This window comes from Telmatherina bonti (genome assembly GCF_933228915.1).
Source record: "Telmatherina bonti genome assembly, chromosome: 4".
NCBI lineage: Eukaryota > Metazoa > Chordata > Actinopteri > Atheriniformes > Telmatherinidae > Telmatherina > Telmatherina bonti.
Genome location: NC_136622.1, coordinates 20320264 through 20343660, shown reverse-complemented (window position 1 = coordinate 20343660; position 23397 = coordinate 20320264). Strand labels below are relative to the sequence as shown.

General features: G+C 38.3%; 1 protein-coding gene across 1 annotated transcript in view; it reads left to right on the top strand.

The window, feature by feature from the left end:
• Positions 1 to 23345, top strand: part of clstn1 (calsyntenin 1) — a gene marked incomplete at its 5' end in the record, with an annotated part of 24222 nt that extends 877 nt beyond the window's left edge. Inside the window, 19 exons of the mRNA XM_079238483.1 lie at positions 970 to 1098; positions 1621 to 1743; positions 4541 to 4570; positions 6045 to 6240; positions 7213 to 7421; positions 7999 to 8148; positions 8425 to 8610; positions 8696 to 8944; positions 10262 to 10383; positions 10507 to 10669; positions 10996 to 11046; positions 11997 to 12154; positions 12748 to 12896; positions 13699 to 13943; positions 15428 to 15598; positions 15820 to 15965; positions 16105 to 16237; positions 18627 to 18811; positions 20144 to 23345. Coding sequence (XP_079094609.1) covers positions 970 to 1098; positions 1621 to 1743; positions 4541 to 4570; positions 6045 to 6240; positions 7213 to 7421; positions 7999 to 8148; positions 8425 to 8610; positions 8696 to 8944; positions 10262 to 10383; positions 10507 to 10669; positions 10996 to 11046; positions 11997 to 12154; positions 12748 to 12896; positions 13699 to 13943; positions 15428 to 15598; positions 15820 to 15965; positions 16105 to 16237; positions 18627 to 18811; positions 20144 to 20338 — 2990 coding nt within the window. The 3' untranslated portion in view covers positions 20339 to 23345. The remainder of the gene's footprint in view (positions 1 to 969; positions 1099 to 1620; positions 1744 to 4540; positions 4571 to 6044; positions 6241 to 7212; positions 7422 to 7998; positions 8149 to 8424; positions 8611 to 8695; positions 8945 to 10261; positions 10384 to 10506; positions 10670 to 10995; positions 11047 to 11996; positions 12155 to 12747; positions 12897 to 13698; positions 13944 to 15427; positions 15599 to 15819; positions 15966 to 16104; positions 16238 to 18626; positions 18812 to 20143) is intronic.
• Positions 23346 to 23397: the final 52 nt, after the last annotated feature.

The window sequence follows — 23397 nt, the reverse complement described above, 5'->3', positions numbered from 1 at the left end:
TATATATATGTATATATATATGTATATGTAAAACCAAGTTGAATAAAATTATCCCTTTGGTAGTCTAATGACAAAATTACTCTTAAAGCTACAAATCAAGCTGTTACCAGGTTTTTGCTTAGTAGCAAAAGCTTAGCTGTGTTGGTAAAACTCAATGTTGAGACAAGTTTTTTTATATTATCACTTCAGAAAAGCCTATATTGGCTTTGCTGCACTTTCATCAGACAGATTTATAGTAAATCAAAATTTACCTCCCTTCACTGGAATAAATCAGATGTTGGATATGTTTCAATTAATCTAAAAGAAAGTTGCCATTTTAGCACCTAGCATGAATTGATTATGTGCTTTACATGACTGAAACATAACCTTGTTAAATATAGATTATGTCACTGCACACTTTCCCACAGTTGCCACTGTGACATTAATGTTGACAACATTATTGCACTGTGGCCAGTGATTTCCTGCCATTGATTCTTATGGTGAATATTGCAGCAGGTTATAGTTAGTATGCGTTAGCTTTAGTGAATGGTCAGTTCATATTTGATTAACCAGAATGTTAACATTGCTTATTGAGCTTCTGAGTTACGAACAAAGAGCAACAATGGCTTAAGGGAACCTCATCTTGTTTTGTAAATAAAAACAGACAAGACAAAAAACAGAGGTGTTGCAAACTGTTGTTAACAGGTCATACACAGAGTCATAATTTCCTCATGTGATCAACTAAAATTCAAAACAATGTCAGAGGGTTACAGACTAGATTTATTTTTTTTGTGTATGTGTGTGTGTGGTATAGTTACCACACTCAGTGTATATGTTCCCCACAGTGTGCTGTCAGCCACAGATTGCATCATGTTTTGCAGATCAGTAGCACAGGAATGCCAGGAAAGTGCATATTTGCTGTAAGAGAGCCACTTGTGTCTTGTATCAATACTGTTTTCTGAGCTGCCCCAAATGTGTCACTCATTGCAGCATTTTCTGCTGCTAACAGCTACATTCCAACAGCAAAGTCCTGTCTGCTGTCGGGATACTTCCTAGGCCAATGGGCACAAAGAGCTCAGCTCCTGCTGCCCAATGCTGGTGGAGAGTCAAAGCCAAACTGTAAATAACGCACTCATCGCAGCTGTAAAAACTCTCTTACAATTTTACAGCTGTAGAAATTGCTGTCGTTTTGAAATCATTTATTAAAATTTTTGAATAATGAGGTAACATGGTAGATTTGACTTGGAAAATAGTTTTACTTCCGTCTGCGGTGATGTATACTCTCAGTCCTTATCGAGTCTTGGTTGGCTGCTGCTGCTGTAGGTGATCCCTTCATTTTCTGCAGTGCTTCTAAATATAGCATTAAAAGCATCCCAAGCCTCATTAAAAATGTATTTACACTGCATGGGGGGAAGGGATGAGATAAAAGTCAAACTAGCAGTATGAGCAAACGCATATTAAAAAAAAAAAAAAAACTACAAGCACAAAATTAAGACATGCAAACTGCTAGTGACTGGTAGCGTCATTGATGCAAAGTTGCTGTCATTAAGATATTTTGTCTTAGAGTTTAAAGATATTGATGCCACAAGAGATTTTTTTGTGATAAAGTAACTTATTCTCTGTTTTCTCTGTTTCACACAGTCAATAAGCACAAACCATGGATCGAGACAACGTATCACGGGATCGTGACAGAAAACGACGACAAAGTTCTTCTGGACCCTCCTCTCATTGCACTGGACAAAGATGCTCCTTTACGCTATGCAGGTGAGAGAGAACATTTGATGCTGCTCCTTCAGGGATCTTAACACTGTTCTTTAATTTTCACCACGGAGTGAGTGATAAAGCATGCTTATTACTCTACATCTATAAGCTTTTTCCCAGATGTTTCGAAGACATTGATGTGTACTTTTAAAGGCATGAGATCTGTTTGCTAATAAATTATGCAAGAGCTGAATTCATTATTGTTACAAAATGAAATACAAGGACAGCTGTATTTAACATGGAAGCAGACTCGTCTAATCTATTCTGAGCACCAGTCTTTGAAGTCACGAGTGCGTCATAGTTAATATATGAAGGACTCGCTCCCTGCAGGGCATTTTATTATGTATAACTCTTAATTCTATGTGTAATGAAGGTTATATCTGCAATCTATTTATGTATTGTAGTATTTTTTACATATCTAATGGCCAATGACTTGGCTACAAAGAGAGCATGACCTGCAGAATTTTTCTTTATTTCTTCATTTACATTTGAACTTCTGGTAGCACATGTGTGTAACTCAAAGGCGTTCTGATCATTAAATTTTTATTACTTGCCTTTCATTCTGAAAGACAGCTGGCTGCCATATCCTCCAGACTGGCCCTTTTGATAATCAGATCAAAATACTTTTTCAAGTTTTTTTTTTTTTCCCAGTGCAAAGGCACAATTAGAGTGCTTTATGAACGAATGCCGCATTAGCTCTGGGGGTTTTTAATCACGCCGGGATTGACTTTGGCCCGGATTCAAAGCACTACCACACTGGAAATGATTTCCAACCATTTCACATCACATGAGTTGAGAGATTCCTTTTTTTTTTTCTCTCTGCAACTCTTTACAGACAGTACCCTCACCGCACTGTCTATGACAACTTTAACCTCAGATCTGTACACCTGATTCAAAGTTTATAAATCCACATGTTGACTAGAGAAGGAGGCTTAATGTGACATTTTTCATAAAATTTAGTTTGAACTTTTCAAAGCTGCTCAGCGTTGTAGTTTTTAGGGTGGACAGTCTCAACAAAAGGACCAGGAATTGAATAATATGACCATTCTCTGTGCGATGTTTGTCTCCTTTCACAGTGAATTAGCACTGAATACGAAGCTTGGTGCTTCCACTTCTTTCAGCTGGGCCTCCCCTTTTGATGAGCTGGTTTGCAAATGGACTGCGTGTCCCTGTGAACTTGCTCTCTCTGCAGGCAGAGCGAGCAGTCTGGCTTCACGTGGCAGCAGGGGTGAGCTTCCCTGTCATGCCAGATTCACTGCAGTTGGTCCATCTGTGGCAACTAAGAGGGTTCACTGTTAAGCTGACCCACAGGCCGTTCAGAGGTCCAATCAGAAGCCAGTTTAGCCAGTTCAGTGTGAACAGGTGAATCTTTACCATAGACGAGGAGGTACTGCGTAAGTTAGTGCAAATATGGGGCTTTTTGTGAAAGTGTATTTTTTGGTGTGTGTGTGTGAATCTGTAGTAATTTCAGTTAGGCTGATTGGAGCTTATGAGTTTGAAACCAAAGCTCTTTAAAAATGAGCACAGTGTTCATGGGTGAATGTGCTCTAACACAACAGAGCGACACAAAGCAGGAATTTTACCCTCCAGTGGAATAATAGATCAGGCAAATATCCTTGTTTCGGTTAACCGTTGCTTCACGTGTGTGCGAACATTTAGAATATTATTCACTGTATTTATATTCAGCATTAGCATTTAGATTCCCACTGCAGGTCAAGACAAATATTAATATGTCATTGCAATGACTGATGTGATCATTGCAGAGAAGCCCGTAAGGCTAATGAAAAGCTCAGGAATACCTAAATGTCTGGTGTCAGCTGATCATTAGAGATGCCATGACCATAGGGCTATAATTCCTTCTGCATGATCGGCCTTAACTGCACCCTGCTATGTGAAATCCATGTCTTAGCTGTAGCATACTTGTCCTTCTTAATGTAAAATCTATTCCTGAATGTGGAAAAGGTGAAAATGAAGTGTTTCCTGAGTCTGTGAAAGAGTTATAAAAAAGACTACTGAGCAGAAAAGCTGTCAATTTGTTGGTTTATAGTATGTATTTTTTTAATATATATTAGGGCTGTGACGATATGCTTTTGTCCCAATTCTATTCCGATTTTTTTGGGTGCCGATTTGATTTAAATTGCAATTCTGAGAATTCTTCGATATTGCTGATTTTTGTAGATTAAAAACAAAAAAAGTGTGTAAAACTTTTTTTTTTTTGCTCGTCATTTTTCATGATTTTAGTTAGGAAAAAACAACACAGTAGCCAGATCATCATTCTGCTGTTATAATGCCCAAGAAGACAAGTAAAAAGATAAAAAAAAACAATAAAAATGACAAAAATTTCATCGTAGATTAATTTTATTTATTTGAAAAAGAAAAAAAAGATTTAAAAAAAAAAATTAAATTAAAAAAAAAAATTCAATTCGATTTTAAAATTAAGGAAGCAAAAGATCCCAAATTCGATTTGTTTCAGTTCGATTCGACAATGTGAATACATCATCCACAAAATGTGGACATTAAGCTCTTAAAGGACGATCCTACACCTATACCTAGAAGGCAAGGTTTTATTGACTGATTGGAACTTGAAGATGCTGATGTCGTGATGTGATATTGACACTTTAGTATTTCTAGACTTTAATGAAACTGAAGGATTCATTTCCTTTTTTAACTGGCCCAACACCTTCTGTTTGTGAGCTTTTCTAATGGTGATTTTGTAAAGCTACTGTCTCTTTCTGTTCTCTGTGTCTTTCTATGAGCCTCTAACTCTCATCTGGGTTTATCTTCTCTTTCCTCCTTGTAGAGAGTTTTGAGGTGACCCTCACTGAAGAAGGTGATCTTGGGCTTTTTCTTTGCCTTGTGCTTAGTTGTTATTATTAACCCACTAATGCAAATCGGCATCCACACTTTGACACAGAAACTCCTGCCATGCTCTGTAATTTTCCCATTTGGTTTTCTCAACCTTCTGTTTTTTCTCACCTTGGATTTTTTGGAGTTCCAACAGCTGGATGAAAAGTGTGATGTGGGGCTGACTGTTCTTAGAAATATCTGTGCATGAGACATCCATTGCAGTTTGCAGACCCTAACAGTTTATCAGCTGTCACCAGGAAACAAAGTTGCTTAAAAACAGGAGTTCAGTCATTTTGTTGCTACTTTTTCTTGTACTTTTCTTTTAAAACACATAAGAATAATGCAGTGTATTAATGAAATGAAATCTAAAAGCCTGCATAACAGTTCCTCTAGCCTCTCAATAATCATGATGTGATTGGAGCCTAAATTTGAAACTTTAAGCTAAAATGTCCTGTAAATACGAGCATCTTAACTCACCAGCATGATCATCATCTGACCTGTAAAACATCTAAGCAGTTACAGTCACTCCTGTAGACTTCAAATGAGATTGCTGAGATTGTTAACTAATGCAAACTCTCTTTGCTGCAAAGTTTTCGTTCTTTCATCTTTGCCTCAGTGGATCTCTCTTGAGTTAATTCTCTGCCACTAATTTCTACCATTAGCATGGCTGCAGTTCTCATTTGATGTGGATGTCAAGCAAGCTGATATTTCTAACCCCAGTTCTCATCCAGTGCTTTTGTTTGAATAATGTTACTGTACTCTATGATTTCATGATTTTCTTTGGATTCATTTTGCAGTAGTTTTGGGTGAGAGGCGGGCAAAATTACACAGGAAGACTTTCTTCAATTGTTCAAAAACTATTATAGGAGGTGTTGGATGAGGTTCAATTTTTTTTCACAGATTTTTGGTGTTTTGATGGCTGAATTAGTGCCGTATTACTTTATCACAGTTCTATCTATTGTTAACAATTAAATTTTTATTGATCTTTTCTGTTGAATATTATTTCTCACAAGACTAAATATTGTTTCTCATAATATAAGTTGTAACGTAATGATCCTTATTTTAATGCTGTGCTTTGTGTACTTACTTTCTGATCTTGGTTTCATGACTTTGATTTGAAATATATATGGAGTACTCCTGTGAAATGCCTGTCCACATTTTTTCTGTTCCGGCCTGCATGAATGGATGCAATGTTTTCAAGTGGCTTGTTTAGATGCACCGACACCAAGTATCCCACACCACAACTACTCACCCATATGCGTTTTGGCTTTCTCCACAGACACCATGCACCTCAGTCTACAACTCCTTGGCTCCCAAAATATGTGGCTGATATTGATTAATTTATTTTTGCTTGAATGTATTCCTTTTTTGGTTCAAAGCGTAATTTTGTTTGAATCATTTTAAACAGCTCTTTCATGTTATTCTGAGCAAATTCTCTTGACTTTCAACGTGTTCAGGTGAGATTTGTGGCTTCAGGATCCACGGGCAGAATGTCCCCTTTGAAGCAGTGGTCCTAGACAAGTCCACTGGGGAGGGGGTTATCAGGGCCAAAGATAAGCTGGACTGCGAGCTACAGAAGGAGCACACATTTACCATCCAAGCCTATGACTGCGGGGAAGGTCCTGATGGTGCCAACATGAAGAAATCCCACAAGTAAGTCCAGTGATTAAGAATTGAGTATTATGATGATACTATTTACAATTTATAAACAAATACACTAGATTCACTTTGAACTGTCGAAAATTGGAACAGAATTTTTCCACTATCATCTGATATTCTATAAACTAAAAGATTAATATTGAAAATAATTGTTAGATTAAATTCCAGTGACTGGAATCTTTATTTCCACTGCTAATTAGATTTATTTGCAATTCGGGCTTTGAATGCCTGAAATGAGTATGTAAATGAGTAAATGAGCTTTTTAGCAACAACACAGAAAATATAAACATACGAGATGCTGTGGAGAGGTGCTTGACTTGCTTCCAGTGATTTTGCATCTATGTTCCAGTAACACAGATAATACGGGATAACAGCTTTCAAATCCAGGCAAGGAATGAACTACTTTCCAGCCTGTGTGACATCATGTTTATTCGTCCCTTACTACAGTTTATTCTAACTTAGAGACCTGAGCTTCGATGTTGTCAGTAATTTTATTTTGTTTTGGCTATTTGGGATGAGTAATAACTAAAATCTAATCGGGTCAAATAAGTATAAAGGCTAGGCATGTCTTTAACAATAAGTATTGTTGGGAACACAAAACACAAAGCAACAGTGCACAATAATTTTTTTTCCCGACGTACAAGTGTAAAATTGCCAGTAGTTAATCATTCAGAGAATAGTCACAAAAGTATCATTTCAATGTACAATATTAGTAGATAGTTATTTAGTGATCAATGGGGCAATATGGGGTATTTAAGGATAAAAATCCAACTTGTGCGGAACTTCAGGTTATGTTGCAGAGGTAGGAAAGGAACTCGTTCGTAACCGAGGACTGCTGTAGCTTATACAGTCTCATTATCATAATTAAATAGGGCACGATGTGTTGATGTTTAAAAATGTACTTTTGCTAATGAACTTAATGAATAACCAGCTGACATAGTCCTGATGGTGTTTTCTCCTTCTTAGAGCGACCGTCCACATCCAAGTGAACGACATCAATGAGTATTCACCAGTGTTCAAGGAGAAGACCTACAAGGCCACTGTTATCGAAGGGAAGAAATACGACAGCATCCTGAAGGTGGAGGCTGTAGACGCCGACTGTTCATTCCAGTTCAGCCAAATTTGCAACTATGAGATCGTGACCCCAGATGTGCCATTCACTATTGATAAGGACGGTAAGGACCTTCACAGCATGTCCTTGTTTCTCCGCCTGACGGAAAAAAGACTGCAGCTCGTACCAAAGGGCCTGGATTGTATTGACACAGATCATGTTGTCTATTGATCTATGCAAACAATGATGCTGCAAGTCTCATTTAGAATTCACCACAACCTGTTGGTTTGCAAGACAATGTCAGCCTTCTAGAAATGTCAACAAAGTTATTCAGTGATTTGTAAAGGACGCTAGGATTTATCTTTGTGTGTTTCTCAACATAATAACATATTCATCCATCCATTGTCAGCAATCCATTTCAGGGGTAGGGATTGGGTTGCGGTTAGGAGTAGCCGCTGGAATCTATCCCAGATGCTATCTTACTAGAAGCTCCCTAGACATGTTACCAGTATAACAAGTTCTGGAAGAATATATAAGAAATGGAAATCCAACAAACAAATTTTTTTGTGTTTCATATAAATAACCCCACGGTGAAGCTTTTTCATACCTGTCGCAATTTTAATTTGAACATTTGTTCCTATATTATACTGGTGCAGATACTCAGATTCTCTCTTTATTTATTTATTTTTTTCATTACTCAGGCTTCATCAAGAATACAGAGAAACTGAGTTATGGCAAAGAGCACATGTACAAGTTGACCGTGACAGCCTACGACTGTGGGAAGAACCGAGCCTCTGAGGACGTGCTGGTCAAGATCAGTGTCAAACCCACCTGCAAACCCAGCTGGCAAGGTATCAAAGCTCCCCTCTTCATGCTGTAGCCAGCTTGTTTAGGTGTGTCTGTTTAGTACAAAGGAGACCGACGGATGAGGTCCAGACCGGCAGGCTACCTTTGTCAGAAGGATTATATAACTCCTTTAGATTTTAAGGCTTTTATCACAGTTGGGGGGAAAAAATCCTTCATAATGTGTTGTTACTATTAGCAAGCCTTGTGTTTACCATTCATCTTGTAAGTGCTCTTCTGAAAAACATGTTTTTATCCTTTTCTTTCTTCCTATTTTATTTTAGGCTTCAATAAGAGGATTGAATACGAGCCTGGCACAGGTAGCCTGGCTCTTTTCCCCAATGTGCACTTGGAGACCTGTGACGAGCCAATCACCTCTATCCGAGCCACTATTGAACTGGAAACCAACCACATTGGGAAAGGCTGCGACCGTGATACCTACTCTGAGAAGTCGCTGCACAAGCTATGTGGTACGGAAGTGTTCAGCAGAAAGTGAATTCACTTCTGGATAAATAACACTTCTCATAAGTGTTTTGAACTATTTTTGTTCTTTAGGAGCCAGCTCTGGCACCGTGGAGCTCCTTCCTGCTCCTAGCAGCTCCGCCAACTGGACTGTAGGTCTACCCACCGATAATGGACATGACAGCGACCAGGTGTTTGAGTTCAATGGCACTCAGGCCATCAAAGTTCCTGATGGTTTGGTGAGCACCAGCCTAAAGGAGCCTTTCACCGTCTCAGTGTGGATGAGGCACGGCCCTGGGGCCCATGAGAAAGAGACCATCCTCTGCAAATCTGACAAAACAGGTACTGGCTCTCAAGTTGGGTAAAGTCTCCTCGTAATTCTCCGATTCATAGAAACAGGCACTTAAAATGCATGTCTTTAAAATGAGCACTTATCATTAAAAAAAACGGTATAGAGATGACTGTAACAAAAAAAAATTGTTCAGTTTGCGTTTCAGATTTCCTGACATGGTTGATTATTTCAGCAATGTTAAATAAAACAAATCAGTTAAATAAACAAATCCACTAATACCAAATGAAAGCACGGCCTACTGCAGAGCCCAAGTGTACTAACTTTAAAATAAAGCATACCCAGTTTATCTCAAAAGTGTCATATGAAAATGTTTGGTGTGTACTGAAGAGGTCAAACCCGTGATAAGTTCTTACAGCAAAACACACTCATTACTGCTGCACATATGGTGTCAATAAATATGCCTCTGATTTAAAAAAAGAAAGAAAAGAAAAGCTTTTTAACTTCTGATTATAATCATTTGCTAACACATGGAAACACACTTCCTTTTATATTTTCTGTGCTAGGTGCTTCCTGTCCTGTACTTTTCTGTTAGTGGTTGTAAATTCCATGTGTAGTCACTAGCTCCTTGGTCTTATTGACTGTGAAGTCTTTGGTGTGGTCAGTGAGAGGGCGGCAGTTCATCAGCTTCAGCATAGCAGCTTATATAATAAGGATTACATCAGAACGGCTGTGCCCCGGACAGGATGCTCCCATACCCGTGATCTCGGCACACTAGTCATGACCTCCATTCAGTCGGCTTCACAGAAACATCACTCTCACATTCATGGCCTCACATTCTGGGAAACTAACCATCCACATTTTATGCTCCAGTGAACACATTAAATATTGTTTTCATTTATCAATCAGGATACATATAAGCAAGGGTTTTCTTCTGGTAACTTCACTAGGATAAGCTGTGGCTGCATTCCCAGTCAGTAATAAAAAAATCATTAATGTATGAAAATAGGAATCACTTGTGAACTGGTTTTTACTAAACATCTTTATATCTCTAAACAAGGGAACATTAGAATCCTAGACTATATTTCAGAAAAAATGTGTACCGTATGTTTGTTTGTTTTTTTTTAATTGTGCATGTGTAACTTGGGTTTGTAAGTACTTTAAGGTCCTCTTACATTAATACATAGAAAATTCTCCTTTATTCTCGTTGTATGTGCTGGTTGGTGTTTATAGTTTTGCTGTTTCTGTAGAAATGATAGTTATTACATTTAATAAAACGAATATGAATCTTGGTAAATGTTACAGTTTTAGAGACCAGATAAAATTGTTTTTTTTTTCATCTAATTTTCTTCTCCTTTTTTTCTCTGCAGATATGAACAGACACCACTACTCCCTCTACGTCCACAACTGCAGGCTTATCTTTCTCCTACGCCAGGATCCATCAGAGGCTGAGAACTACAAACCAGCAGAGTTTCACTGGAAACTCGACCAGGTCAGCTGCTTCTGCTACCAAACTTTAGTTCAAGTTCAGATAGATAACTTGTGACTGCAGTTCTTGTCAAGGAGTAAACTTCTCATTTCGGCCTCTCCTTTTCTCTGTTGTGTCCCTTTACAGGTGTGTGACAAGGAGTGGCATCACTATGTCCTCAATGTGGAGTTTCCCACCGTTTCTCTGTTTGTGGATGGGACAACCTTTGAGCCGTTCCTTGTTACAGAAGACTACCCTCTGCATGCCTCCAAGCTGGAAACTCAGCTTACCATTGGGGCCTGTTGGCAAGGTAAAATTTAAAGTCTTTTCTTGTGTCTGTTATATGAAAACACGTGTACATTGATTCAGTCTAAAGTGGATATTTAGTATGGAAAAAATTCAGTTCCTCTTTTGTGCAGCTGATTTTCTCCCTCGGATTGTTATATAATAAAATGTATTTAAATTCCACTTGATATTTCTTTGCTAGAGATTACTTATGGTGAGACAGAGCTTTTGACTGTTTCTTGAATTCTGTAATGATGCAGCATGACCTCAAATGTAGCACCTGAGTCTCTCCTGCAGTTCCTCAACCTTCCTTCCTTTCTCTCCTTGCTCTCTCGTTTCCATCCTTTACAGAAATTTCAGGACATGACAATGACACTGAGACAGTCCCTGAGCCCACCTCAGGTTGCTCAACTCTTTCCCTTGCTCCCTTAGATATATGTCCATGTGTCCACAATACTCCATCATGCTAACTGCATCATCATACCATTGTGACTAGAATGAGCCTTAAACATTCTAGATAAAAAAAAAAAGACTTTTAGTTTTTCTTTTTTTTATGCTCTTTGCAGCTTGAAAGGCTTTTTTTAATTGGTGTGATGTGTTGCACCTTAGTTTTTATATTTTTTGGTTTGATTAATTTTTCATTTGTTTACTTTTCACACTGAAGCAGCCAAGAGGTTTTACTTTTTATTTCAAATGATAAACAAATAAACATAATTGGAAACATAATGAGCACCAAAAACTCTGACCTGGCTGCAGCTTTTTGTCCACAGTGGCTTTGTTTTTAAGATTTCATCCTCAGAGTTAGAGGCTGTAGCTCCTCCATATCACATAAGAAACACGTCTCTGGAAAACTGTATGAGCTTGAGGCGAAGAATTTGACACTGACCCTACATGGATGTCAATATATGCTCATTAATCCATAGCACAAAGATATGAGAAGGTTTTTCAACTACAAATATAAAGTTTTGTAATATAGATTATTTTGGTGCATTCTTTTGTTGTTTTGTAAAGGGAGATTTCAGATTATCATTTCTTTGAGTTTCATTTTGTGTGTTGTCATTTCTTTTCCATGGTAAGGCAGCAATTCATCCTATTAATGTGAATGTTGCATGTGCTGAAGGCGTGCATAAGCTCATATATCATTCACCTGTCTTAAACTCAGGGCATCAGGCCTTGTAAGGGAACACATACTAACTTGCATGAACTCTATTCATGCCGGCTTTGCTCACTGAGACAGCATGCTTGAATTGTCATCCCTATAAAGTTGAAATCGAGACAATGCACACTCGAGTAAATCTTATTGTGTTTTTGTTTCTATTTTCTTCTCTTCATCCCTGTCCTGACATAACAAGGCGGAAATGCTCGAATGGCTCAGTTTTTCCGAGGGAATCTTGCAGGGCTGATCATCCGCTCCGGCAAGCTGGAGAACAAGAAGGTGATCGACTGTCTGTACACTTGCAAAGAAGGACTGGACGTACAGCTGCCTGAAGAGGTGGCTTCAGCTGTCAAGGTGAGAGTAAAATGCCTAAAGTTTGTCACATACAAGAAGCAAAGACTTTGTTCTCAAGCCTACAGGACGCCATTGCAAACTTCATCCGTGTCTGGGCAGGGTTCTACACACGACTGGGTCCGTGTCTTTAAACGCCACGTGTCGTATATGTTTTCATACTTTCTCACCACTTCCATCAGCTGTTTATTAAAACTATTCATTCAACCCCACATCACCAAAATGTGGTCTCGACAACTTTCCACTACATGCTCTTCTACATTAACCAGGCCTTCCTCAACAGTCCAACCCATTACAGTACTTCTCCGAGCCCCATGAGAAAAACTCTGTGCAGCTGAAATGCTCTCACTTCTCACAGAGTATTTAGCAGGCTTAAGTCTGGCTATGTCTAAAAATATGGCTGCTATCATTAGATGCTTTAACAGGTTTATCTGTGAACTTTGATGAAATAGAAAAGTGATTCAATATTTTTTGATGTCTGAAAAGTGGAGCTTTGGGCATGGGAAAAAATTTGCTTACTCCTGATGGCAGATGTATTTCATCACACAATTAAACACATTAAATCACACAAACATCACCTTATTTTCTCCCGTCAGGTTGAGTTCAACCCCAACCAGTCCTCTCTGACCGTTGAAGGTGATGACATAGATGCTTTTGACAAAGTCATGCAGCACATTTCCTACTTGAACTCCCGCCAATTCCCGACTCCTGGCATCCGGCACCTTCGCATCACCACCACTGTCAAGTATGTAGCAGAGACTAAGAACTTTCACCTGCTCCGTCTGTCCTACCACCCAAACTGCAGTTCTGTCAGTTTTATAGACACACTGTTTTGTCTGAAAGGATGGTTTGTTGTGGTAAAGTAGGGGGTCATGCGTTTACTTCAGGGGTGTCCACAGTTGGTCCTCAAGGCCCGCTGTCCTGCAGGTTCTCCATGTATTCCTGTTCCAACTCATCTGGCTTCCTAAATGGATCCAACAGCCAATTAAGTTATGCACAATGAGTCATTTGAGTCAGGTGTGTTGGAGAAAATCTGCAGGATTGTGGCTCTTCAGTACCGGAGATGGACACCACTGGTTTACTTCATTTCTATAGGAAAGAGAATAAATATGAGTTATAGTGCTTTAGACACATAAAAGAGCAGTATGATAATTTTTTTCTTCAGTATACTCACTAAAATGCCAACAAAGAACACAGTGACATTTATTGATTTATTGCATGAGTATATAATGATTTTTTTTGTATTAAAATGCTCTCAGATGACTTGGTGTCTAAATCAGTCTTTGTTTTTCTCGAATTAAGAATAAGATGTGTTTTTTCTTTCACTTGAAATCATTAGGATTGTTCTTTCACATTCTTAGAAAGCTTGGATACTGTAGTAACTCTTGTATGTTTAATTTTTCCGACATGTTTATTTCCAGCTTTTTGAAGTTGGGTGCATTCAAAATGCTGCATTAGTTTTGAAAAGTAAAAAGAAGAAACTCTAGTGTGTAGCATTAGAAAACCAAAAGTGAAAAATTCTTGGTGTAAATGATTGTCTTTCCTAGATGCTTCAACGAGGATGCCTGCGTATCGGTGCCAGATGCTGAAGGTTATGTGATGGTGCTGCAGCCGGAGGAGCCTAAGATCAGCCTCAGCGGCATTGACCACTTCGCCCGCAGCGCAGCTGAATTTGAGAGCCAGGAAGGTGTGACACTTTTCCCCGAGCTTCGTATTGTGAGCACCATTACCCGTGAAGTGGAGGCTGACACAGACTCTGAAGCTGCAGAGGGAGCTGATGATGACCCCACAGGTAAAAGAAAAAATAAAAAGTGCATTCTGGACATTTATCTTGCACTTGTAATGTAAAAGGAAACAAAAACATCTAACAAAACATTTTTACTGGGTTTTTTTTTTGTGTGTGTGTGACTCACACCACAGTCTGCACATATGTTTGAGTTGTACAGATGAAGTGTCCCAGTAATCTTGGTAGGATGTTACATGATTTGCTTTGATTTAATTAACTTTGCTGAATGTGCCTTCAGGAACAGTCAAGGTACAGCTGATTGCAGTGTAGCTGGACAGTAGCTGGTAATTTGAAGGATTATGCCTGGGGGATGAGGGGATTGGACAGACAAAGCAAAAGGGAGGGAGAAACAGAAGAGATAAGTTGTTTATTTCTGGGAGTGGTCAGCAAGCAGCCATGCCATCTGTCTGGTTTCTGAATGAATTAAGAAGAGGAGGCACAATAGACTTACACTGAGGTTGACACAGATACAGTGAGACACAATGTCCTCTGGTGAACAGCAAGACCATATGGACAAAAGGACTTAGAGAGATCTGTTTCTGTTACCTGCATTAGCCTGCCCCGCCTCACATCATCAGCAAAAAGGGCATCCCTCAGCAGATAATACGAGTCTTTTAAAAGGAGCTTCCATAAGAATCAAAAAGTGCATACCCTTTGTGCCAAAGATATTTATTTGTCTGATATAAAAAGAGAGAATTATGTTTAAATATTATAACTAAAGAGTAAAATATTATATTTGTATTCATAAACTGTCCCCTTTGTTTTTTCCACAATTGATATAAGGTACTGGCTCAAGGTTTGTAAACAATTGAGCCATCATTTTGAATTATTTTCAAGTCCAAACTCTGGACTGACACTGTACAGACATTTCCTGTAAAACTAAAAACCTTATAAACCTCCGTTGGGAGGAATTTTCTAACAAAACTATACTGTCTGTCAGCAAAACTATGATCTCAATCACAGCTGCTTGTGTGTATGTGGTACAATAGCAATACCTGAGGTAAATAGCCATTTCATAGTAATAAACACCTAAATCTACTTTAACTATTGAATTTAAACCAGATCTGTTGGAGCAAACAAGGCCATTTTTTACTGTGCAGCAATGGTCCTAATAACCTGGCTGTGTTTCCATGTACTGTTTAGTTTTAAACATTACTCTTCCTGATGTTTCTTATGAGTTTTCTCTTTCCCTCATCTCCTGTTGTTTGGTTTCCAGGTGATCAATCTCTCTAATGAGCGTGCTAACATTTGTCCACGGCTCTGACTTATAAACAATTAGCTCTGTAATACAGGGTATAAACCGGAAACATTGGGGATAGTTTTCTCAGTAAACAGAGCTATGGGAAACATTTTATAATAGTATAACTACATTTTGGTATAAAAATGTGACATTAATTACACCTTTTTCTTGGATAAAAATGTGCATTGCAATCACATTCAAGCATATTTGAACTCCATAATCTAAATAATTGTATTATTGTTTCTTTCAGTCCAAGAGACAGTGGTGTCAGAGGAGATCATGCACAACTTGGACACATGCGAAGTCTCTGTGGTAGGAGACGAGCTCGATGGAGAGCATGAGAGCCTGGAGGTGGACAGGTCTCAGCTGCAGCAGCGTGCTTTAGAGATGAGTTCATCTAACCTGGGCCTTGTTATCACTGGTAAAGACACTACACTCATCAGATATCTTATTAATTTGATTGTATAGAAATAAGTTTACAGAAAATAACTGCATTATACAAGATGATATAAATTTTACGTAAATAACAATGTGAAATCATTTGTACTGAACATGTCATGGCAATTTTTGGCAGACTTTTTAGCACCTTATGGTTACAACTGATAGTTAGTTTTTACACATGTTCCTCCTTGTGCTTTTTAGGTGTGAACACCATGGCCAATTATGAGCAGGTCCTGCACCTCATCCGTTACAAGAACTGGCACACAGAGGCTCTCTTTGACAGGAAATTCAAACTAGTTTGCTCTGAGCTCAATGGTCGCTACATCAGCAATGACTTCAAGGTTGAGGTATGACTGAGCTGTTACATCACATCACAGTGATACTTTTAACACAGCAGAACTGCAGGTCATGTTCTGATGGTACTCATAGTGTTTTCCTTTTCATAGGGACAATTCACAGAAAGGTTTCTGTTTGTATTCTCTCCAGGTAAATGTGATTCACACAGCCAATCCTGTGGAGCATGCCAACGCCATGGTGCAGCCCAACTTCATCAACCCTGTACATCATGCCTCTGTGGATCTGTCTGGTCACAACTTGGTCAATGCGCATCAAGCCTCAGGTACTGAAACACAAGAAAAGTTTGAAATGGGAGGAAATTTTGAGCTCAAATGCAAAAAAAGGTTTGTTTTTGACAGCCTTTATCATAGAAACCAGAGTTTTTTTTAACTTTTGTGTTGTTTTTATAATAAATCTTTTTATTAAAACTTCTCTGCACATAAGTCTTATTTGCAGAGGATTAATGTGAGCAGGTGACCTCATATGATTTAGAAATGTCTTATGTGGGATAGAGAGTCTGTGTTTTCCTTGTATTTGCTGGTATTATCTCTTGATATAATAGCATAGTTGTGCATAATAATGACATTTCTAGAAAATGCTTGCCCAGTACTTAAAAACCTAACTGTATTACTTACAGGCTGTTGTGTAATCATTTTAGAGCCATTTGTTTTTGTTCTTGAACACAAAACTTCTGGATTTGTTGGAAAAATATGATAGAATCTCATTTTATTAACATCTTTTGTCTTAGATAACTTGGATTAGGGAAAATAAAAATATTGAAAAAGTAAGAGGTACCATAAAGAAACAGATGGAGGAACATTTAGCAACTTATCAAATGGCAATGGGTCAGCAACTTGTTTGGCTATAAAAAGACCACCTTAGAGGGGCAGAGTATGAAAGGTAAAAGATAAGATGATCAGAAGTTAGCAAAAAAAACAACTGGTTTTGTTTGAGAATAAAGACTTTTAGCATTTTATCCACTCCAGTGCATCATTAAAAAATTACTGGAATATGAAAACAGTTCTGTGTAACAGGAACATAGACAAAAATTAGCATAAGAGACCTGTATCTTTAGACCTTACAGTAACACTGCGTTAAATGTAGACATAATTCAAAAAGCTTCCATTCTTTCTGGTCATAATGAACTGAGACAAATTGGAAAAATGTTCTGTGGTGACGAATAAAATTCTTTTTAGAAATGATTGATGCAACATTCTTTTGACCAAAGAGGAGATGGGGCCTAACTGGCTTGGGCTTTAAAAAAAAAAAGACTTTAAAAGTCTGCATCTCTAATGCAGACTTTTTATAGAGGTGTGTTAATGCCTATGGAGCAACTAGAAAGATCAGTCCTCATCAGTGCTGAAAGATATACAGATTTAGAATAATGTTTAGTCCCACCCAGATGCAGATGATTTCTTTTACAGACATAATTGCCTATTTCAACGGAACAGTGTTGCATAGCTTACTGCTTCCCACACTACAGCAGGAGTCCGTGTGCTAAACTGTCATACCTGCAGTCCAGATCCTTCACCAACTGATGAAACTATAAATACAACAAAAAGAGACATGTTGATGCCCTCAAATTCAAGATGAGCTCAAATTTTTCATGGCTGTCAAATAATTGTCATGTGTATGCAAAAAGTTGATATTGCCATTTTGTTGTGAAACTTGTGTAAGTTTTAATGAAATAAGCAAAGGATATAAAATAGTTTTTCTGAAATACATGTTTGATTTTTTTTTTTTAAAAATAAATAATCATACCCTTAGATTCCAGAGAGACTCTTTTTACAACATCTGGTCAAAATGGGCGGAACATGTGAAACCCATAAGATCAGACTTTATATAACAATTTATGGTGCTATGGTCTTTACTTTTTGTATTTACTTTTCAACGGTACTCTTCCTATTTTTATATAATTTTTTGTTTGTTTGTTTTCGTTGTTTACTGTTCTGTACCGAAAAAAGAAAAAACAATGTCCAATAAAAATGAAAATAAAAAAAAAGCTAATCATGTCAAAAATGATACAAACTTAATGGAACAAGGATTCAGCTTTTTACATGGTCAACATATTATTTAATATCTGTTAGTACAAGTATTAAATGTCATAATCAAACCAGTAATCTGCTTAATTTTGCTGTAGAAAATATTTACTTTGAAATGGCAAGCATTGTCACAGATGCATTACAGCCTCTTAAGCAGAACTAGGACATGCATGAAACACTACTTGTTATCTTTTTTTTTTTTTTTTTTTTTTATAGGCACAAGTTTAGGGGATTACACTTGAGCGTGGTCTGTGACATTTGTAGAGGCGGTGCTCTGAGTACAACCTTTTATATTTCGGCCTCAGTAATCTTCCAAGCTGACAGGCTTACTGAGCCTGCCAGCACACAGGGAGACCTTTTCCTTGTAATAAGGGAGAAAGTACAGCAAGATGGTGTGGAACAAGTAAGGTGATTTAAAGAAAGACACGCACCTGGGGGAGCTGAAAGAATAAAGGTGTAGTTAAGTATTGACACACTGTAAAACTAAAGCCATTAATTGTCTCAGTGCCCTTTTGGAACAGAAGACAATAAAAAGCTTTTTATTTGCAAATATTTCTCATTTGCAGCTCAAACTATGTGCAGATCTAACTGGTCATTTTCTGATTTTTTGGTGTGTTTATATCTTTGCAGTGGTTCCCAGTGCTGCCACAATTGTCATTGTGGTCTGCGTAAGCTTCCTGGTGTTTATGATCATCCTGGGCGTGTTCCGCATTCGGGCTGCACACCAACGCACCATGAGAGATCAGGAGAACGGCAAGGAGAACGAGATGGACTGGGATGACTCGGCCCTCACTATCACCGTCAACCCAATGGAGGTAGACCAAAAGATCTAAATAAAGTAATGGTAGATAAGTGAGATTTTCATAGTGATTAGTCAGTGAAAAGCTGCAAATAGAATTTTATTTCTCCAAAACACATGGTTCAGTTGCAGCCCAGACAGCTTTTCATCAGCTTATGTTGCCCTGACTGCGTCCTAGTTCTTATCTGAGTCCTAATAATTGTCACTTCCTCTGGGGAATGGGAGGAGGGGATAGTGGGAAAGATACAGATATTTAAGTAATATTATCTCTTTTTTTTAAAAAAAAAATTAAAAGTCATATCTATATATTTTTGTCACTAGTCAGGCAGTGCAGTGTTGTCAAGGTCATAGTCTAAACAGGGCTTCATGTTCTTGAGTGATAAGTGGTGAAAAGCAGGGAAGAGAGAACAGGTTAATGATTTTTATATTAAAAAAAAAGGAAGAAAAATATATTGATGCATTTAACAGGGTTTTTCATATAAAATTTACCTAGGCTAATGAGATGTAACTAATAAAATTAGACAAATCAGAATAAATGACTGCTCCTGACATATTTTAGGTGTTTTCTACTATTGCACTCTATTTCAAGGGACCTCAGATCCTATCAAGCTGAAAGGATGAGCTGGATTGAAACTCAATGTTTTCATCTCGGTGTTTATGATCCAATCAAATGTATTAAAACTTACTTGTAATGCCCTTCAGCTGTATCACTGTATGAAATCACATTAAAAAGGTTTCATATTGGACATGAATGCCAGTTAATACTGTTGCCATGGTAATAAAGGTTGAATTGGCACAAGAAATTTTCAATAGCATGAAATAAAAAAAAATTAAAAAAAAATCATCAAGCTTTATTACTGCAGCAAGGCTCATTTCATCAGGAACTGCCAGACATGTACATTAAAACACTGTGTGCCACAGCCCTCATCCAACATAAAACACACAACTCTGGATAAATTAAAGAACAATAAAACTTTCAAAATGGTCACATTCACTCCCAGATAGTCAACAAATGGCAAGTTATCTGAGTACTGCTAACAAATGCAGCCTACAGTTCAACTGTCACGGTTATGTAGGGTTGTTATAGCATCTGCTTGTCATCTCTCCTGGTCAACGCCTGGATTATTCCTACAGAAGCACTGAATCCCAAAAATAGAATTTAGGTCAGCCTGAAATTTTATGTTTGTCAGGCAGATGATGAGAGAGAGAGAAGGGGAAGCAGGAGGAGGTAGACATCCACAGGACCCTGCAAGAAAGGTCCTGTGGATGATCATGCCACAGTTCAAACACATCTGTAACATCGAGAAGTAAACTGAGGACATCTTCCTTCTCGCTGTCTCCACTACAGACATACGAGGACCAGCACAGCAGTGAGGAAGAGGAGGAAGAGGAGGAGGAGAGTGAGGACGGGGAGGAGGAAGATGACATCACGAGCGCTGAGTCAGAGAGCAGCGAGGATGAGGAGGGCGGGGAGCCAGAGGACCAGCAGGGATCCAGCAGACAGCAGCAGCTGGAGTGGGACGATTCCACTCTCACCTACTAAAACGACAACACGCAACACAAGCTCTAAAACACACACACATCACCAGCTCACTTTCACTGCTTCATGCCCCCATCCCCTCCCTCCTCCTCCTTCCAGTTTCTTGTTTTGGAGCCATAATGTAAAAACAAGAAGAAAAAAAAGAGCAAAATATCCCTTCAGCATAATAAGGTTAAGGCTTTCCAGTTGTTATCTTAGTGGTGGTACTCATTATAGTGTAGTCATCACCTGATTGCTGATTTTTACTGATTATTTATTATATTCTAATTCCCAGGAGAAACTTGGCCTACATTTGTTTTGAACTGTGTAAGGAAGCCAACCATGCACTTGTTGTTCTCAGACGTCTCGAGGCCGTCAGAAGGAAAATGGTGTTCTGTCCCTGATGTACATTCTTAGCTGATGCTTTTAGCTTTGTTTGCCTGTTAACTCTTAAACAGCTTCGACTTCAGTTTTCTCCAATTATAGCTAACAGTGAACCATAATTTTAACAAGTAACCTGCAATTTCTCTTTTTATTTTCCTTGTTTTAGTGCATGAGGACATTTGGGAAGTCTTATATGTAGACAAACAAGTTGCTTTTTAAAGATGTTGTAAATATGAAGAAACCATGTAATTAGTCAATGTGTTAGTGAAGGCCCACTCAACAGGGTCCAATATCTAAAAAGACGCAGTATGTAATGTAGAAAATGTGTGTCACACGGGCCGTAGCATGTCGCTAAATTTCTGCAAAAGCTGTTCCATCCTGCTTGTACAATACATCTGCCTCATGATGAGAAACCCAGGACTGTTACGCGGAGGTTTCCATGACGAAGTGGTGTCCATTTTGTCTTTTTTATTTTCCGCAACAAGTGAAATTTGTTCTTTTGCTTCTTTGATTTTTTTTTCTTTTTCTTCTTACGTAGGCAGGACTGCTTGATGGTTTCAGCTCCATATGTGCTTTGCTTTGCGTGCACAGGTGGCAATGCTTGACTCCTGGTGTTTGTGTTATTTCATTCCCAGTAAATCTCCCTGTTGTACAGATGGGATTTTCATTGTCTCTGAAGTAATCACACCTAGAAAAATGCTAATGTACAAATCAACATTGTGTGTGTTACTTCACAGCATCGGGTCAGCAGGGCTGTTAATCTTTCAATATAAGGTACTAAAATGTCTGCTAGTGCATTTGGAGAAGCAGAGATTCACCCAGCAGCTTTGAAGCCTTTCTCCTAGACCTGCTGCGCAGACAGAAATAGGAAGGAAAAACCTCTCCAACGACTGGAAGAGCATCATATATGACAGACTGAGGTTTAGTGGCAACTGGTTGAATAATGCTGTTGCAGGCATTGCTTTTGGGGAGGGGACTGAAATGAAAGGTTTTATTAGGGTTGCTTTTTGCAATTTCGTTTTTTTATTTCATGACACGGCTATTTAATCATAAACTAATAATCCATTAGATTGTTAGATGCGTATCTGAAATAATAAGAGGGTTTAACCGCACATGTAGGAAAACTTTTTAAAGATGAATCTGGATTGAACTTTGAACGGAAATATTTTTTGCCGTTTACCACTAGATTTTATTGTACATGGAACTGTACTGTAGAGTTGTTCTAAGATATTTGTTTACATTTGGTAAACTTATTTTCCTGCTGGTATTAGTATGAAGCTTATACAACTGATTGGGAAAATGTGTCCAGACTCTTATCTCCTCTCAGACACTGTTGTTCATAACTGTTGTAAATATCTTTCACCAAATCAGAGCGCCATTAGTTGAGACCAGATTTGGGGCATTTCAGTGTGCAGAAGTGGCATTACCAGGATTAGAGAAGATGGTGTTGGGATTCTCATATTTTGCATGTAAAAAATATTTTCAGAGGCCAAAACGGATGTTATGAGTACATTTTAGCCTCTTTTTGGAGACAGAGCTTCTCACAAAGGTGATCATTAAGTTTTGGCATTTTTTATGTTTGTGGTGGAAAAAAGTGACCAGTCTCCCTTTGGTGATAACTTAGACTTGTGAAAACATGGGCCAGGTCTGAGCCGGCTGAGATGGGTGTGCCTTTTGCCGATCATAGTGTAATTAGCAGGTGTAACAAAAACGGAAAAGAAAAAAAGAAAAAAACGTATCCACTCTTTTCTTGTGGCTTTTTTTTTTAATTTGTTTAATGCTAGGTTTATTTTTACATAGCTGAGAAGCCATTTTCTCTCAGTTGGTCAAATTAGTAGTCCACCACTAGTTTAATTAAAAGTGAAACATTTTACGTAGTTGTCATGTGTCCTTGTTGATGTTTAGAGGAAGTAGATCCATATTGTATCTTCTATAGATATTGTACTAAATCATATTGACAGAATCCACCTTTAAAAAATGTACAGTACATGTTAAATTGCTTTGGCAGGATATGTGGGCATACTGCAAACTGACCTGTATGTGTACACTGGACGGTGATTTTGATAGGTGTCCAATTGCCTGAATAGTTGAGAAATTATTTTTGGGCAGCATGAAATTCACTAGATTACAATAAGCCTGTCAGCTCTGAAATCCTCACGATTTCATCATGTCAAACACTTCATGCCAGCTACTGTTTAAAAGTCTGTGGGTCACCGATGCGTGCACACAGACTCTCCAGAGATGCCAGCATCTGCAGTTTAGTGGGTTGTTTGCTCTTGATTCAGCCCCTGAGCTAAGTATGTGAAAAGCAGCCATACTTTATTAACACTCTGAGGAATCAACTTTGCATGACACAACTTTGTGTACGTTTCATGTGGAGTTGTGAGACATGGGTAAGAAAGGAGCTGAGATACACTACTGATCCTCAGATTGTCCGTTTCACAAGTTCATGACACTCCAGAAATGATTTTGTTTTTATTTGTTTTTGTTTCTTTTAAAACTATGCTCATTAAGGATGGTGGCAATGTTTTCCGAACAGTCAGATGCGTCCTTTGTGCTTGTTGGAGCGGCACTCACTTTCCTACCAATTGAAAGGTGAATTGCGGTGAAGTTGATGCTTGCTCGTAAACAAAATAAAGGATGATGAGATGGGATGTAACCTCTGTCTTCTGTTTTCTTTCCCTTATAACTCAGTATAC